Here is a 17,788-nt window from a genome sequence, read left to right on the forward strand (position 1 = left end):
ATTTTTTGCTGTTTTCTTTTTTTTAAAATTACCGTATCGCTGTCGCCAATTGGGGTGCAAGACGGCGAAGCACTTTGCACGCACACCTGCGTCACGGGAGACAAAGACAGTGTTAGTGTTTGAACGTGCACTCGGTGACGCGTGTCCGAATTAAAGCGACAGACTAGTTTTTAAACACTACGGCGGAATCTTTCACTATTAAAGCCATTTTTGATCATTTAAATTAGAAGTATTTACATTTTATTATTTAGAATTTTTCATTTCGTTTCAACTTATTTTCGTGCTTATATCCAATTAAGGTTCAAGGATGCTGTCCTGGGCACACACCTCAACTATCATATGAGCTGTCTGTCCAGGACAGTGGGTTAGTTGTTAGTGAGAGAGAAGATGGAGTAGCTGGGGCGGATCTAGACGGGGGAGTCCAAGGTGTCCGGACCCCCCACCCACCACCCACCCCCACCCCTCAAATTTGAGAAGTGCCCCTTTTATTTAGGATACGTCTGCCAGCGTCCCTGTTGTAGCATTATTATATTATGGTCCATGTGAACCGTGTGTAATTTTTCAATAGTGCCTTTTCATAATGTTATGGTGCCCTTTTTGTCTTGGACACCCTCCACCCCCCCACCCACCCCCCCCCCCACCCCCCACCCCCACCCCCACCCCCACCCCCCACCCCATCAGAAAAGCTGGATCCGCCCCAGAGTAGTGGTCTTACAGCTACTCACTGAGTCGTTAAAACTCGCTGAGTGGGAGACGGTACCGGGCTGCGAACCCTGTACCTACCAGCCTTATATCAGATGGTGTAACCACGACACCACCGAGGCCGGTATTTAGAATATTAATTTTCGTACACCTGACGTGGCTCTGGTTATCCAGGGATTTGCAATATCTCAAAATGTATTTTTCATAATGCGTCTGAGAAGTAATGGTTATCCAATGAATGAATGTTTAACGACACCCCAGCACGAAAAATACATCGGCTATTGGGTGCCAAACTATGGTAATGCAAACAAATAAAGTGATGATCAACATCAATGTAAAAATTCAAGATTTAAATAAAAACAGTGTAAAGAACTGTGCAAAAATACAAATATCACAGATAGATACCGACTTTTACTCAAAATTTCAATTGTGCTGTATTGGCCATTCTCAAAGAGAATGTTACATCCCTGCACCACGGTGAGGTTATAGCACGCGCAGGGGAAATGGTTATCGAGACAAGCTCGAGTTATTTTTAATTATTTTTAGACGGTATTTGCCTGGTTAAACATCACCCAATTTTAGCTTATCTCTGTTATAACCTTATTATATCAAAATGTGTGTTGTAGGTTTATAGATTAAAGGGACATTCCTGAGTTTGCTGCATTGTAAGATGTTTCTGCAAAATAAAATATTTCTACGAGTAAATTTACATATAAAATATATTTTCCTGTTTAGAATATCAGTGTCTGTATATTCAATGTGTTTCTGACCGTTTTAATATTTGTAAGAAGCCCATGCCGGATTTTGTCGAACAAATTTATTTTAGGAAATAAAATGAAATTTAACCTAGTACAAATATTAGAACGATCAGAAACACGTTTAATATACAGCCACTAATATTTTATGCAGAAAAATATATTTGATATGTAATTACAATCGTTAAAAAGTCTCTGTTAGTCGATAACATCTTAAAAATTGCAGCAAACTCAGGAATGTCCCTTTAACTAAACTTAGTGTCCATTTTCTATCACAGAAACTAGGTTCTGTTCCTTTAATGGCGCAGACTCTAGTTTCAACCCGTAAAAATGGACACTCAGGTTGGTTAAGTGACAAACCTGTAGCTCATTTGGATAACCTTACAGGAGAGTAAAACAAGAGTCTGTGACGTTGAAATGGCGAAATATCGTTAAAAAGATACTAAAACTATGCACCATAACTATTATTTCTCAGACGCACGTGCGTTTTTAAAAATATGAAAAATGCAATTTGTGGTATTAGAAACACCAGGATGACCAAAAACACTTCGGATGTACGGAAATGGATAATCTAACATAATTAAATATAAGCAATGAATGATTTCAGTGATCATGAACGGCTCTAGTAGTGAAATATATGCCTTAGTAGTTAAAAACTAGGGTCCGTCCCTTTAACGTAAAAGCAAATGGGGCCCTAATTAAAAAACCCTCTATCAATGCGTATCTCAGCACAATGCAGAATCTAATGGGTATTTGGCAAAATAGTGGTTTACTGTATGAATCTCATCCAGTGCCTCGTCTATAGGAGGACAGCCACTCCCGAAGATATTCTTTACTGGAGATTTTATTTCTTATTTTTAAAATGAAAATTATCTTCAAAATGGTTATCAAAAATCAAAACAATCAACTGGAATAGAAGAATCAAGAACTTTCAAAAATACCACGTTCCCTTACAGGCAGGGCTAAAGAAAGTAGATAATGGGGGGGGGGGGGGGGGGGGCGGAGGCTGACTGTGATCGAGGGCGTAAAGCAAAGTTTCTAGCGGGGTTCGGGGATATAATTTTGGAAATTAGATGTACAAGTAAACTGACGCCATATAACCGTAAATAAAATGTTTTGAGTGCGTCGTTAAATAAAACATTTCTTTCTTTCTTTCTTTCTGTACAAGTAAAATTCATGTCTGCTTTAAGATTTACTACCAATAATATTTTTGATTCACAAGCTGCCCCCCCCCCCCCCTGCTCCGCTCTGCCCGCCTTACTGATCATAGCTAGTGTAAAAGTAGTTCTGTTAAAAAAGCTGTATTTTTGGCCAGTGACCACAAATATAGAAATTTATCTAGTCATCATATCATCACAATACACACAGTGATTTAAGGATAAATGTAGTTGATATGGACGTACACACTGCGTTGATACATTTAAAAGCCCATGGCGCAATATATTATGTTTTTTTAAAGTTTTGCAACAGGTACAAAAAATAATTCTAAAAACGGCCAACTACGACGACAATGGCTCTGTTTTTATTTTTTTGAACGTGTTTTAGAATCACTTTTTGTAATTTACTTACATAACGCTTCGAAACAAAAGTTTTTTTGTTTAGCAAATTGAGAAATGTGATACTAATATACTATTTTTATTTATTAGCTGGTATCAGTCAAAGAAAACGAAATATTCAATGCGCGTAATTTAATATCGCATAAATAAAAATTGAATCTGTTTAAAGGGACATTCATGAGTTTGTTGCAATTTTTAAGATGTTATCGACTAACAGAGACTTTTTAACGATTGTAATTACATATCAAATATATTTTTCTGCGTAAAATATTAGTGGCTGTATATTAAACGTGTTTCTGATCGTTCTAATATTTTTACAGAGTTAAATTTCATTTTATTTCCTAAAATATTATTTTTTCGTACGTACGAAATTATTTGAAAACGGAATCCAGTTTTGGCTCCTCATAAATATTAAGACGACCAGAAACACATTGAATATACAGACACTGATATTCTAAACAAGAACATATATGTAATATGCAAGTTTAATCGTAAAACTATTTTATTAGTTGGAAACATCTTACAATGCAGCAAAGTCAGGAATGTCCCTTTAAGCTCTCAAAAATAAACTTCCAAGAAAACTAAATACTGTCAGTGTGATGTTTTTTTCCAACAATATTTTTTAATAATAACATGTTAAAAGCACGCTGTTTTTCTGTTTCTGAAAACGTTTGACGCACAGTTTGATGGATTTAAAAAAAAAATCTTTTTTGTTAACCAGGAAATAAATAAATGAATTATTATTTTTAAATACTTTTTTTAAAGTCACGCTAAACTAACAAGATGCGCGGTCGGTTTAGGATCGATCCCCGTCGGTGAATCCATTGAGCTATTTCTCGCTCCATCCAGTGCACCACGACTGGTATATCAAAGGACGTGGAATGTGCTATAAAAGAATCCCTTGCTACTAAAGGAAACAATGTACCTGGTTTCCTCGCTAAGACTATGTAAAGATTATGAAATGTTTGACACCCAATAGCCGATGATTAATATATAAATATGCTCTAGTGGTGTTATTAAACAAAACAAAGTTTAACTTTTAGCTTATCTAAAGAACGTAACTCCTGCAAGGTCAACAAATAGTATCTCAGTGGGTCAAAGTTCGAAGTTCACCCAACTTTTCATACCAGTTAATACTACGAGTACTGTTATTGGTGATGTGAAAGTGTTTGTTGTCATACTCCAGGGGTTAAAAAATATCATTTTCCGACGCCTGGGGCTAGTGGAATATGACGATCGGTCAATAAAACAACATTAATTATCTATAAAATAATAAATTTGCATCCTATCGAAAAAGAAACACATTTCTATGAATGTGATTCACCATCTTGTTTTCATGTGTTGTTCACTAACCGGTTACGAGAATTCCCAAATAATGAAGACTGATATCAAGTCAACCTTTAAAGGTAGCAGTACACCAAATAGTATTTTAGTGGATCAAAGTTCAAAGTTCACCCAACTTTTCATTCCACTATTAATGCTACCAGTCCTGCCGTTTTGGTGATAAATGTGACAGTGTACTGGCCGGTACAATTCCTATAATTTCAGTTGAATTAGTGTCAGTTAACAGCTACTGTTGTTCTTTAAACGTGAGGTGGGTCCCAAAAAAGTAGGATGACAATTTCATTCCGAGCTAGAGTAGCCAAAGACGTTTTCTGTTACGTCTAAAACAAGCAATTTAACCCCAGTGTGTCTTTTAAATTAACTTTATGGGTGAAGGGTGGTAGTATTTAATTAAGGATTGTGCGTTATTTATTTTACGTTCATCGAGGTATGAGCAAAAAAAAAAATCATCCGCAAACTGTGTGTATCGGCGAATATTTATAATTAAATTTTAATCATACTTGCTAATAATAACATTAAAAATTCATATTTTATTTTGAATTATTTTTGGGGGGTCAAAACAATAGCGCTCAGTAAGACAAATTACCAATATAAAAGGACGTCATCAGGTATGACGTTCCCTAACGACGTCATCAGGTATGACGTTCCCTGACGACGTAATGTTTACATTTATCGAGAAATGAACAAACTCCCAGTGCTACGGCTGGACCAATGGGATGACGTTAAATTGTAATGACTGTAACGGAAATTTAATTATATCTATGGTGTTGATCATGTTCATTGAAAAGCAGCGTGTAACACTTTTGGCCGCATATGTTCTTGTTGTCTGTGTGATTGGTTTGGTTGGTTTGTTGTTTGTTCATTCATTCATTTAAGAATTGACCGCAATTATTTTTCGGTTCATGCAAGTATGAACCGAAAAAACGATGTGCACACTGTAATTGCGGTCAAATCTTATAATTAAATTTATATGCATACTTTAACAATACATAACTGAATTTATTTTGTTTAGCTTTAAATACGTCTGTAGTATTGTTTGTGTAAACTTCATTGATACTTATGTCGCGTAAGAATGCGAACGTTCATTCACTATTATTTGAATCAGGTGATTTTTTTGTAAATGACGTCATTTCCTCTAGCTGCTGTGTATTTTTACGGATCATTTAGTTATATTGGAAGGAATTGTCCTATTCGTGTTTAGTTTATATTTTATGAAAGCGAATGAAGGGAACGTGTCTAACATTTATGTTGTCGGTGGAACCGTTTAATTTTTGCCAACAGCTGTTGAACATCGCTTACAAGTAAGTTACAGGTGTGAAGTTTCCTACATGATTTCTTTGGCCAACGACCGAGTCTCATGTCATGATTAGTGAAGAGGTTTTTTTGTTGTTGTTTTTAATCAATGCATATAGATCCATATGTCTACTCTGCTATAGCATTTTCCATTAATTTATCGTATACATTTTTTGTAGCTTTCACGTGTATTTTCTTCAAAATATCTAAATATGATTGCCAGAATAATCCGGCTTGTTACACAAAAGTAGTGCGAGTCAGTGTGTGTGTGTGTGGGGGGGGGGGGGGTAGTAGGCGTGGCTTAATTTTTTGGGGGTTCATCGAGATATGAACGAAAAAAAGTAAGCACCTCTGTACCAATCAGATTGCCGTAAAGTGTATAGACGCAAAGAAAATTTAATTATATCAACTTATGTTCGTGCTTATATCCAATTAAGGTTCAAGTACGCTGTCTGGACTGTCTGTCCAGGACCGTGGGTTAGTTGTTAGTGAGAGAGAAGTCGGTGCAGTGGTATTACACCTACCCATTGAGTCGTTAAAACTCGCTCTGGGTGGGAGCCGGTACCGGGCTGTGAACCCTGTACCTACCAGCCCTATGTCCGATGGCTTAACAACGACACACCACCGAGTCCGGTGTATTGATTATATTTAATTTCGTGCCTATTTCTCAGCTGTCTGGGCTTCTATCGAGGACAGTCGGTTAGTGGCTAGTTGTTAGTGGTTAGTAAAAGATAAGTCGGTGTTGTGACCTACCCACTGTAAAGTTTGTTTTGTTTAACGACACCACTAGAGCACACTGATTTATTAATCATCAGCTATTGTATGTCAAACATTTGGTAATTTTGACATATAATCATAGAGAGGAAACCCGCTACGTTTTCCATTAGTAGCAAAGGATCTTTTTATGTGCACCATACCACAGGCATGATAGTACATACCAAGGCCTTTGGTATGCCAGTCGTTGTGCACTGACTGGGACGAGATATAGCCCAATGGGCTCACCGAGGTCGATCCCAAACCCGAATTGTATTGCAGCCAAAAAGACGTCTCCATGTAACTGTCGCTACCGATGGAGTTTAAACCTGATATTGAGAGGTTTTACATAGTCTGTATCTACTGGGTATTTACCGAAATGGCGGGAATAAATTACTTATGAGAAGCACATCAGTGTGATTCCACCTCCATAGGAAATTATTATACATTTGCATGCATATTTATATTTTCGGGGGGGGGGGGGGGTTTCTTCTCTAGAATACATTAAATGTTGATGTCACTTAATGTCAATCTTTTTTCAATATCCTATCTATACACAGAACATGAATTTCAGTGGGGTTTTTTATCCTGTACATATTCACATGTACGATTATTTACGAAGTATAAGCCATGCGGTCAAAACTAGCTGGTGCTTACTTAATTTCGTTTCAACTTGTTTTCGTGCTTATGTCCAATTAAGGTTCAAGCACGCTGTCCGGGGCACACACTTCAGCTATCTGGGCTGTCTGTTAGTTGTTAATTAGTGGTTAGTGAGAGAGAAGAGGGTGTAGAGGTCTTAAACCTACCAGTTGAGTCGTTAAAACTCGCTCTGGGTTGGAGCCGGTACCGGGCTGCGAACACAGGACCTACCAGCCTTATGTCCGAAGGTTTAATCATTGCACCACCGAGGCCGATGGTGCTTACTTAATTTCCAGGGCCCCGTTCCACGAAGCCATCTTAGCCCTAAGATCACCGTAACTGCACACCTAACATATACACTTAAGGTAATCCTAGCGCTAAGATCGCTTTGTAGAACGGGGACCAGGTGTATACATTATCTTCCAAACACGCATGCGCGCAATTCTTTGACGTCCACTCGTTGAGAGCCTCGCCCTTCCCAAAACAATTTCCGTTTATTAATCTTTCTCAGGTGTTCACCGCGAACGCTTCCTCGGTAATGACCGTGGTTAGAACTATCGTCGATATTTCCAGTTGAAAGACATATTCTGTAAATATAGACTTGTCTATCAGATGACAGACTGGTCGTTTTGCGTGTTCCGCTGTTCAATATTAACATCTCGCAGTAGTTTGACTACGGGTGGCTGATTGGCTCGTTACTCTTCGACTGGTTGCAGGTCGTCTGGCAGCGAGTCCCGTAAATGAAACAAATCGAGGGTCATTAGACTGGTTTTCTCTTCTGGCATGTCTTAAAAGTTAAAGTTTGTTTTGTTTTATTTATTACTCATCGGCTATTGGATGTTAAATATTTAGTAATTCTGACAGTCTTGCACAAAAAAAAAATTTGGAATCCGCTAAATATTGGATAGAGACCGAGAGAGAAAGAGAAAGATGGAGGTTTCTTTAGGACAGACTCCCGAGGACGATACACTCCTCCTTCTTTTCTTTAGAACTGCCACTAACGAGGACGATACACGCTCTTTTTCATTTAGGAGGACTGCCATTAGTAGACCATATGCCTTCTCTTGTTTTATTTAGGAGGATTGCCACTAGTAAGAAGATGCACCTTCTCTTCTTTTATTTAGGACTGCCACTAGCAAGACGATATACCTTCTCTTGTTTTATTTAGGAGGATTGCCACTAGTAAGAAGATGCACCTTCTCTTCTTTTATTTAGGACTGCCACTAGCAAGACGATATACCTTCTCTTGTTTTATTTAGGAGGATTGCCACTAGTAAGAAGATGCACCTTCTCTTCTTTTATTTAGGACTGCCACTAGCAAGACGATATACCTTCTCTTGTTTCATTTAGGACTGCCACTCTCTGGGATGATAACCATTTCTTTTCTTCAAGAGGACTGCCACTAACAAGGATTATACACACTTCTTTTCTTTAAAACTGCAACTCCCAAGGAATATACACACTCCTTCCTTTAGGAGGACTGCCACTTGTGTGGACGATACACCTTCCTTTTTAGGAGGACTGCCAGTCCCACAGGACGATACATCCTCCCTTTTGTTTAGCACGACTGCAATTCTCAAGAACGATAACTCTCCCTTCTTTTCTTTAGGACGACTTCCACTTCTCAAGTCAGGTTTGACAAATGTAAACCTGTACAAGACAGAGCTCATTGGACTGTTGCGATGGCATGTGCCCTTGAATCTCAGTCAGAACAGCGATGATGTTAACTGTTCTGACAAGACATCACAGTATCATTAAAATCACGATTGAGGTATGATTATTAATTAAGAAAATGTCTCGAGATGTTGTTAACGTAATCATGTTACATATTTATTTTTATGCTTCATTTAATTGCTTTCTTATGCTCTGACAATGCCGCGGAAATAACGACTTAACAAGTGGCTATCTAAATTCTGGAGAATTACTCGCACAAAAGGATCTCCTCTTAACTACAGAGAAGGTGGATACAGTGGCAATTATGTCCTGCAAATCGCAGTTTGTTATTAATATAAAGCACAAGTCACAAGAGGATTTCCCGCCAGTTTTAACGCAGCGTGCCCAGAATTGAGCGAGACGCGATAGCGTAATGGCGGTGGTGGGTGACCGGTGGAACAAATCCGAGTCGGATGACGCTCGCCTCGCGATCAATTACTGGCACCAGACTCCACTCCGGAATCAAATTGTCATCTATTATCCGTTTTGTTCACAGAAATAAAATGTGAAGGAGTGATTTAGAAAGCCAGCTATTCCGACCCTAATAGGTCGTGTTTGGCGAAGGGAACTCGGGGGAAATAGCGCCAGTAAACACTGGTAATGAAACGAACGGATCCACAATGGCGGCGTGCCCGCAGTTGAAATGAACATAATCAGCTTCATGCCCCGCGCACAAAAGATGCGCTTGTCGTTAAGCCTCCGACGGCCGCTTGGGCAAAAATTACAGAAGGTCGAATATCAATATATCAATTAGACTAATATTAAAGTTTCCAAATGTTGTGTGTAATTGCCATTATCCGTGAACATGAAATCAATTTGTTGCGGACGCATCAATCTTATTGGCCGACACGTTTGATCGGCAACACTCGGAGGGATCGGACACGAGGTCTCTCCGTGATGGTGCAAGACCCGAGACACGTTTCGAGATAGATACCAAATTATGTGCTTCGTATTCATCACGATTAAACCCTCGCCATTTAATGCACCGAGCCAGAGCGCCGTATAATGTAGTACAAAGAAGTGCACACATGGGGAATGGCTTCCTATGAAAACCATGCTAAGCCACGCGCGTCCGTGAAAAGATATTTGAGCTGTAAAAACTGTAACCAATTTCTAGACACGTTTTCCATCTTCTGGTCTCGGCGGTGCCCGATTATGCCGCCATTACTGCTGATTGGCAAACAGATCTGAGAGTATGTTTCGTTGACTTTATTCAGATGTTTCCACTTTTAAACGCAGTCATTGTTTCCGCGAAGTGTTTCCAGTCTCGAATCTCTATCTCTCCGTCTCTGAGCGTGGTGCGGGGGGACAATCGAGGTGCTCCAACAGTGGCACGATTTCAGGGATGTAGGTAATCAAAGATACAGAACTATTGTTCATCTCACAGACGGATATACAGAGACAGACAGACAGACGGTTGGATGGATGAATGGGTAGGTTGATGGATGGATGGATGGATGGACGGACGGACGGACAGACAGACAGACAGATTGACAGACAGACAGACAGAAAAGATAGTAAGTGCTTAACCACACTCCGGTATGAAAAATACATAGGCAAGTGGGTATCAAACAAAATTAATCATGTGAGTGAATGGATCTCTAAACTCCAAACCCGTATTTACGTGTCTACGTCAGTATATGGTTCATATCCATCCATCCCGGACGCGACCTCTGGATAGCCAGTGACCTGATTCGGAGCATTTGAAGTGAATGGATAATTGTCATCGACATATTAAAACACAGTGTCAAGAGTTATTTTTACAAATTATGCAAATATAACAGATAATGTGTTTACAATTCAATATTAAAACCATTTATACAAAGTTGTCACAAAAGGTTGTTAAGGGCAACAGAATTTCAAGGATTAGTAAAGAAAAGAATAGCATTTTTCGTTCTCTAAAGTTATGCATTTTGGCCGGTGAATAATCGGCAAGTGAATCTACTGAGCCCTCGTACTCCTGACATCTGGTAGCTACGTTAATATTTGTACGACATTAGCTTGATCTTCAGCATGCCATCTCCAGACAGGTTCAGAGTCAAATGGATATTTGGTAAAACAGTGATTGATTCCAAATAGTATCTCGTCTATAGGATAGCCAAATGTGAGATCATTTACTGAACAATACATCCTCCCTGCACCGCTCAAAAGAGGACTGCCACTCCCAAAACCAATTGACTAAATCAAAACTAGCACAGGACAGAGCTCATTGAAATAAATATAACCGTGATGACATGCACTCGTGAATCAATGTCAAAACATTGATGATATCGGATATTTTTTTTTATCTCGCTTCTACCTTTTCTGTCTCTCCTTTGATTTCTAGTTTATTTTTCCCCACACCTCCACATCCCAGTCCTTGTTCTGCAGCCGTGACTTAAGTACATGATTGTCTCTTGTGGCCACCCGTGCTACATATTAGTTATCTTATCTCAGTGTTTGCGGTGGGCTTTGTCTGACCCATTTAAGTATTACTTGACATTGAAAATAATGGTTAACAATTAAAAACTTATCTTTTTGCAATGTTTTTAATTAATTTGCTTTGGCTGTATAATATTTCTACATTAGTCTGGGGGCGGAATCTAGCTCAGTCGGTAGAGCGCTCGCCTCAAGTGAAGGCATCGCAGGATCGAACCACATCAGTGGACCCATTCTTTGATTGGGTTTTCTTCTGTCCCAACCAGTGCACCACGACTGGTATATCAAATGCCGTGATATTTGCCATCCTGTCTGTTGGGTGGTGCATATAAAAGATCCCTTGCTACTAATACAAAAATGTAGTGGATTTCCTCAAAGACTAGGAGTCAAAAGTTTCATTAACAATTTAGTCGCAACAAGATTGTAAACACCGACCGTTACATTTCAGACAAATATGTAAGAATTCTGATAAATAGGATGCAGACAACAGAGTAGAAGAAAGGAAATGTAGCGGGTTTCCTCTGATGACTACGAGTCAGAATTACAAAATATTTGACATCCAATAGTCGATGATTAATAAATCAATGTGCTCTAGTGTGAGTAGCGTCGTTAAACAAAACAAATTGTTTCATTAGTGTGTGTCATCACAAGACATAAATAACTCATGGTTATTACATTATTTATACATTCATATTCATTATATGTGGCTACACAACCATGGAGACGGAAAGAAACAAAAACAGAGTAACACAAAGCGAATTATTACAAATAAATAAGGTAACTAACATGTGAGCGATATGTAAATGACATTACCTGGTTTTAACTCGCATATTCTATAGACGAATAAACCGATTAATGAAACGCAGTTCCTTAGAGTCCAGAGGTAAATTAACATTGTGTTATTGATTGGCAAACACTTTGTATATTGGAAATAATTATATCAGAATGATGAGCAGCACAAGATTGAGTATAAAACGTTCAGGTGTGTTCTGTATCTGTTACACTCTTTCCTCCCCCTCCCCCCCCCCCCCCCCTCCTGCCACGGAATCCTCCACTGGCGAAGTCAGAGGTCGGATCCGTGGTGGGCGTGCCTGAACCTTCGTGGATATGGGCACGTTAAACGAGTTTCCATTCCATTCCATACACTCTTTCGAAGATGAACTGACTGTCCATCATATTTTGAACATTTTAACCCTAAAAGACCGATAGAAGCAAATATGCAACACGGCTTCAAGTGGAAAGGGTGGGGTTTAGTTACCGGAACCACCACCAGACCCGTGAAATCAACTGTTGAAGCTCTATGTTGCATTTATTAGACAACATAAAATGGCACACGCTATTTGATCGTCTTTGTATGAATAGCCACATCAACAACGCTGTCAAATAATCCTGGATCTAACAGATCTGACAAATGATATTTGTTCAAGAGGAAGTCGTGTTATTACTTTTGATGGAAAAATGTCTTTATATACACCTGCCTCAGTCGTGTCGTGGTTAAGACATCGGACATACGGCTGATAGGTACAGGGTTCGAAGCCAGGTACCGGCTCCCACCTTGGGCGAATTTTAAGGCCACTACACCCTCTTCTCTCTCACTAACCACTAACCAACTAAGGGCAAAAGAATCCGTAAATATACATGGAAATGTTTATCGTAATTGACTATGGAGGTAAAATCACACTGATGTGCTTCTCAAAAGTCATTTATTCACGCCAACTCGGTAAACATGTAGTAGCTACATAATATGTAAAACCTCTCAATAAACCTAGTTTAAACCTAGAGGGCATAGACAACTTTTATAAGGCGCCTTTTTGGCTGCAATACAGTTCAGGTGGTGATTAGTTAATTTCCAGGTGTATATGTTCACCTTTCTACCGTTGACCATTCTAGTATTACACATGTTCACAAGTACCACATCTGAGGTCCTACATGGGCGTACATAGGGGGGGTTCGATGGGTTCGACCGACACCCCCCCCCCCCCCCCCCCTGAAATCGCTTTTTTTATAATTTAACATATCTGACATTGATATCTGACATTATTATATTTACTGAACATAGAAATATATGCCCAATATCTCTGCAATCTATTTTGGAACCCCCTTTTCAAAATCCCTGACATTATTATATTTACTCAACATAGAAATATATGCCCAATATCTCTGCAATCTATTTTGGAACCCCCCTTTTCAAAATCCTATGTACGCCCATGTCCTACATCTTGTAACTCTTGGACTGTCTTATTCTAATTCTAAACATTTCGCAAAATGCGGCATTTGTCAAAGATATTTTAAGTTTGAAGGTTATCGTTTACTTGTATATATATAATTGTAAATTGGGTTATATTTTCGCCATGATATCCCTTTGTTGCAAATCGTTCAAGTTGTCATGTTCCTTTTGTAATAAATAGTTGGCATCGTTGGTGTTATGTGTAGAAACAAATGATATTGTCGCTTTATCACTAATCCTCAGAACCGCTAAATAAATTAGTAAAGTATATGTTGGCCTACACGTATATATGTATACAAAGTAAAAACAAAGCAAAATAAATTTCTCATGTTTCATTCATATTTTTTGTTAATATAAAAAATGTAATGTATGTGTTAAAAACATTAAAACGCTGTGGGAAAAACCACCATATCATGTTCGACTATATCTTTGTCTAAAATGAGTTGTTTTGTTTAACATCACCAGACAACATAGGCTAACATTTCACTAATTCTGAAACGTAGACTTAGAGGAAATTAAACATGCTATATTTTAACATTAGCAGCAATGTCTTTTACAAGGCAGGACAGCATATGCCTAGACCTTTGATATATAGATCTCGTCCCTGACTCTGTGTAACTATTTAGAGCTTGCAGTTTAATGTTATATGCCTCCGTGAAATAGGGCCCTAATAATTAAATAAATGTAGACAGACAAGATGAGATGAAATAAACTATAAACAAATTTTAAATCAATTTTAACAAAGCTCAATAAATATAAATGCATAAAACATAAATATATACAGTAAATAAAGCACAAAATAGTGTGTGTGTGTGTGTGTGTGTGTGTGTGTGTGTGCGCGTGCGTGCGTGCGTGCGTGTGCGTGTGTGTGTGTTACATAAAAGAATATTGTGAAAATAAAATTAAATAAATAAATAAACAAAAACAAAAGTGTTGCATGAGATTTGATCTCACAACCTCTTGCATGTCAGCCGGGTATCCACTAGCTGATCTAAACCTCGTGCTCAACTCGCCAAGAACTCTCAAAACTGGCAGATGTTGGCACCTGTAATCTACGAACCGGACCGTTGACACGAACGCAGCATCGGTGGTGGTCGGAATAAGAAAAAGAAAATCCGATTTGTCCTTTCTTCGCTGAAGGCAAATTGTCGAAAATTGATTTGATTACAGTAAGACGATTTGGTCTTGTTGTATTCAAAGACAAAGTTATTCTTATATATTAATCGGATCGTGAAATATTGAGAAAACAATGCAACATAATGCCGCGGAGGATTTTTCCCTTAACTTTCACGGCAAAGTATGTTTGATTGATGAAACCGCGGCAGATGAAAGGAGACTCAGCCTTAAAGTTGAACGATAGACGATTTTTGGATTATCCCATCTTGGAGTGGCAGTTGTTTACAATTTAGATGGCGCTATTGTGTGGAAATAAAAGCTGTTAAAACTAACGCGGAGTAAAGCTTGAAAGATGAGAAAATCAAGGGAGAATTGCTTATTTTGTTTTATCGTTTTACGATCAAAAAGTGATTTAATGCAATAAACGACGGAATTCTCTTGTTCGCTTATTTACTTAAAAAAAACCTAAACCACATGAAATCCATCAACGTAAATTTATGTAACATTTATAATAACGCTGTTGTTTTCACAGCTGTCATGTCATCCTGATACGGATCTCCTAGGGGAGTGGCGGTCCTCATAAGGACGAGCCCCTGATAGTGGATCATGGAAGCAATCACTACTTTGCCTAAAGCATCCTTTCCACTTTTCCCTGTGCAGAGATACTATTTTGATCACGGAATACGATTTTGTCATCCTGTTTTAGGTCAGCTGGTAATAGCTTTGTGTCTCAAAATCGGTACCGTCCAAGAGAGAATCTACGGCTAAGATTAATGTGTACCTGTAGGCCACGACTGGCACATCAAATGTCGTGGTGCGTGCTGTCCTGTCTGTGGGAAAGTGCATGTGGAATATTCTTTGCTGCTAATAGCTAAGTTTAGCGAGGTTCATCCGAAGACTATTATGTCAGAATTATCAAATGCTTGATATTAAAGTTAAAGTTCGTTTTGTTTAACGACACCACTGGAGCACATTGATTAATTAAATATCGGCTATTGGATGTCAAACATTTGGTAATTCTGACTCGTAATCATTAGGGGAAACCCGCTAAATTTTTCCTAATGAAGCAAAGGATCTTTTATATGCACTTTCCCACTGATAGGAAAGCACACACCACGGCAGTGCACTAGTTGGAACGAGAAAAAAGCCAATCAACTGAATGGATCCACCGAGGTGGTTCGATCCTGCGACGCAAGCACCTCAAGCGAGCACTCAACCGACTGAGCTAAATCCCGCTCTGTTTGATATTAATAATTATTTGATGAATAATTTATGTTTAATTTGCTCTAATGGTGCCGTTAAACAAAACAAACTTTACTTTTTCAGTACCTGTTTAGTGTATAGTTGTTAAAATTGTGCTGGAATGTTGTTAAACGTTAATAAATTCATTCAATCAATCAATCAATCATTCATTCATTCATTCATTCATTCGTTCGTTCTGATTAAGATAATCTGAAAAAGAATTGTTTTTATTTCGTGTTTTACTATTTACAAATTATAGTACATGACAGCATGATCGGTCCATCATAATTTTTATGATTATATATTGTTTTGTATGTAATTTGTAAATATATTATAATAATATTGTCTATTTAATGTCAGGCCGCATACGGCACGTGTAACAATGGATTTCCTACAGAATGAGAACATTAAGTGAATATGAAATTAGTTTATTGTGTTATTTCTTTTCTTCTAATTTTTTCCATTTTTGTGGGTTTTTGTTTATGTTTTTGTTTGTTTATTTGTTTTGGGTTTTTTGGTGAGGATTTCCTTCGGTGGGGGGTTCATAGGGGCGGGGGTATTTATTTTATTTCAATTAGAACAGTTTACAAATGTCTTTCGTCAGTCCTTGTCATCTAAATATTTTGCAGTAAAGTCTGATGTGTATTTTATATTAAAAAAAAAAAATTAAATTGCATGTGCCACATATACATGTATGTCAATTAATAAAACAGGATTTCCGGCTTAAATATCGAATTCAGTTCCATGAATAGCAGTAGTGATTTTAACAAACACGCACATGCACGCACCTGAACGCACACACACACACACACAATAATGTGATACATTTAAACAAAATATTATTTTATTTGTTATCTCATAATTTTATAAAATAAATTAAGTATGTGATAATTTAATATAGTAGTAGCAGTAATAGTAGTAGTAGTAGTAGTAGTAGTAGTAGTAGTAGTAGTAGTAGTCATAATAGTATTGCATAGTAGTGCACAGTAGTAGTAGTAGTAGTAGTTGTAGTAGTAATAGTAGTAGTAGTAGTAATAGTAGTAGTAGTATTAGTAGTAGTAGTAATAGTATTGCATAGTAGTGCACAGTAGTAGTAGTAGTACAGCAGTAGTAGTAGTAGCAGCAGCAGTAGTAATTGCAGCAGCAGTAGTAGTAGTAGTAGTAGTAATAGTTGTTGTTGTTGTTGTTGTTGTAGTAGTAGTAGTAGTAGTAGTAGTAGTAGTAGTAGTAGTAGTAGTAGTAGTAGTAGTAGTAGTAGTAGTAGTAGTAGTAGTAGTAGTAGTAGTAGTAAAAGTAAAAGTATATTATACTTGCATATATTTACTCTGTATACCATGTAGTCACATGTTATTATTTATTATGCATTGTATCAATCATTTATTTACTTATTTATTTATTTATTTATTTTTATCTATCTATCTATACTACTACTTATTTAGTTGGTTAGTTACATGCAATTATTTATTTATTTATTTTACACTGTATAAAACATTTACTTATTTATTTATTAAAACATTTATTTATTACGGCAATTTGTTATATGTACTTATTTAATTTTATTATTATTATTATGTATTTGTTTGTTTGTTTTGTTTTTTATTATTATTATTATTTTTATGTAATTCAATTTATATTAATATTAATTGTATTTATTTATTTTATTTTATTTTATTTTATTTTATTTTATTTTATTTATTTATTTATGAATCGTGAAAAAAAAAAACTTTTTATTTTTTATTTTTAAAATCAGATTCACTAAACACTGCCTTCCTTGAAACTGGCGTACGTTCACTAAACGAGGCAGATTGTCGGCGCGTGCACGTCAAATGCTACGTCACGTGGGAACCTCGCGCTAGGCACGCGCCACTGCTCGTGTTTACAAACCAACGACGACAGTTTCACCGGTCAACGATTTCCTTTCAAGATGGCGAGGTAGTTACACCGTCAATGTCGCTTTAATTATGTTCGAGTTTCGCCCACTGAATAAACGACACTTCGGGTGGGAAATTAGTACCCGAATATCACCACGT

General features: G+C 37.6%; 1 protein-coding gene across 1 annotated transcript in view; it reads left to right on the top strand.

Annotated features, from left to right (window-relative positions):
• Positions 1–9,128: 9,128 nt before the first annotated feature.
• The window catches only part of LOC121379232 (SKI family transcriptional corepressor 1-like), a 57,030-nt gene continuing 48,370 nt past the window's right edge, over positions 9,129–17,788 (top strand). Inside the window, exons 1-2 of the mRNA XM_041507749.1 lie at positions 9,129–9,238; positions 9,873–10,102. Of these exons, the coding sequence (XP_041363683.1) occupies positions 9,129–9,238; positions 9,873–10,102 (340 nt within the window). The remainder of the gene's footprint in view (positions 9,239–9,872; positions 10,103–17,788) is intronic.

This window comes from Gigantopelta aegis, chromosome 2 (assembly GCF_016097555.1).
Source record: "Gigantopelta aegis isolate Gae_Host chromosome 2, Gae_host_genome, whole genome shotgun sequence".
Classification (NCBI taxonomy): Eukaryota; Metazoa; Mollusca; class Gastropoda; order Neomphalida; family Peltospiridae; genus Gigantopelta; species Gigantopelta aegis.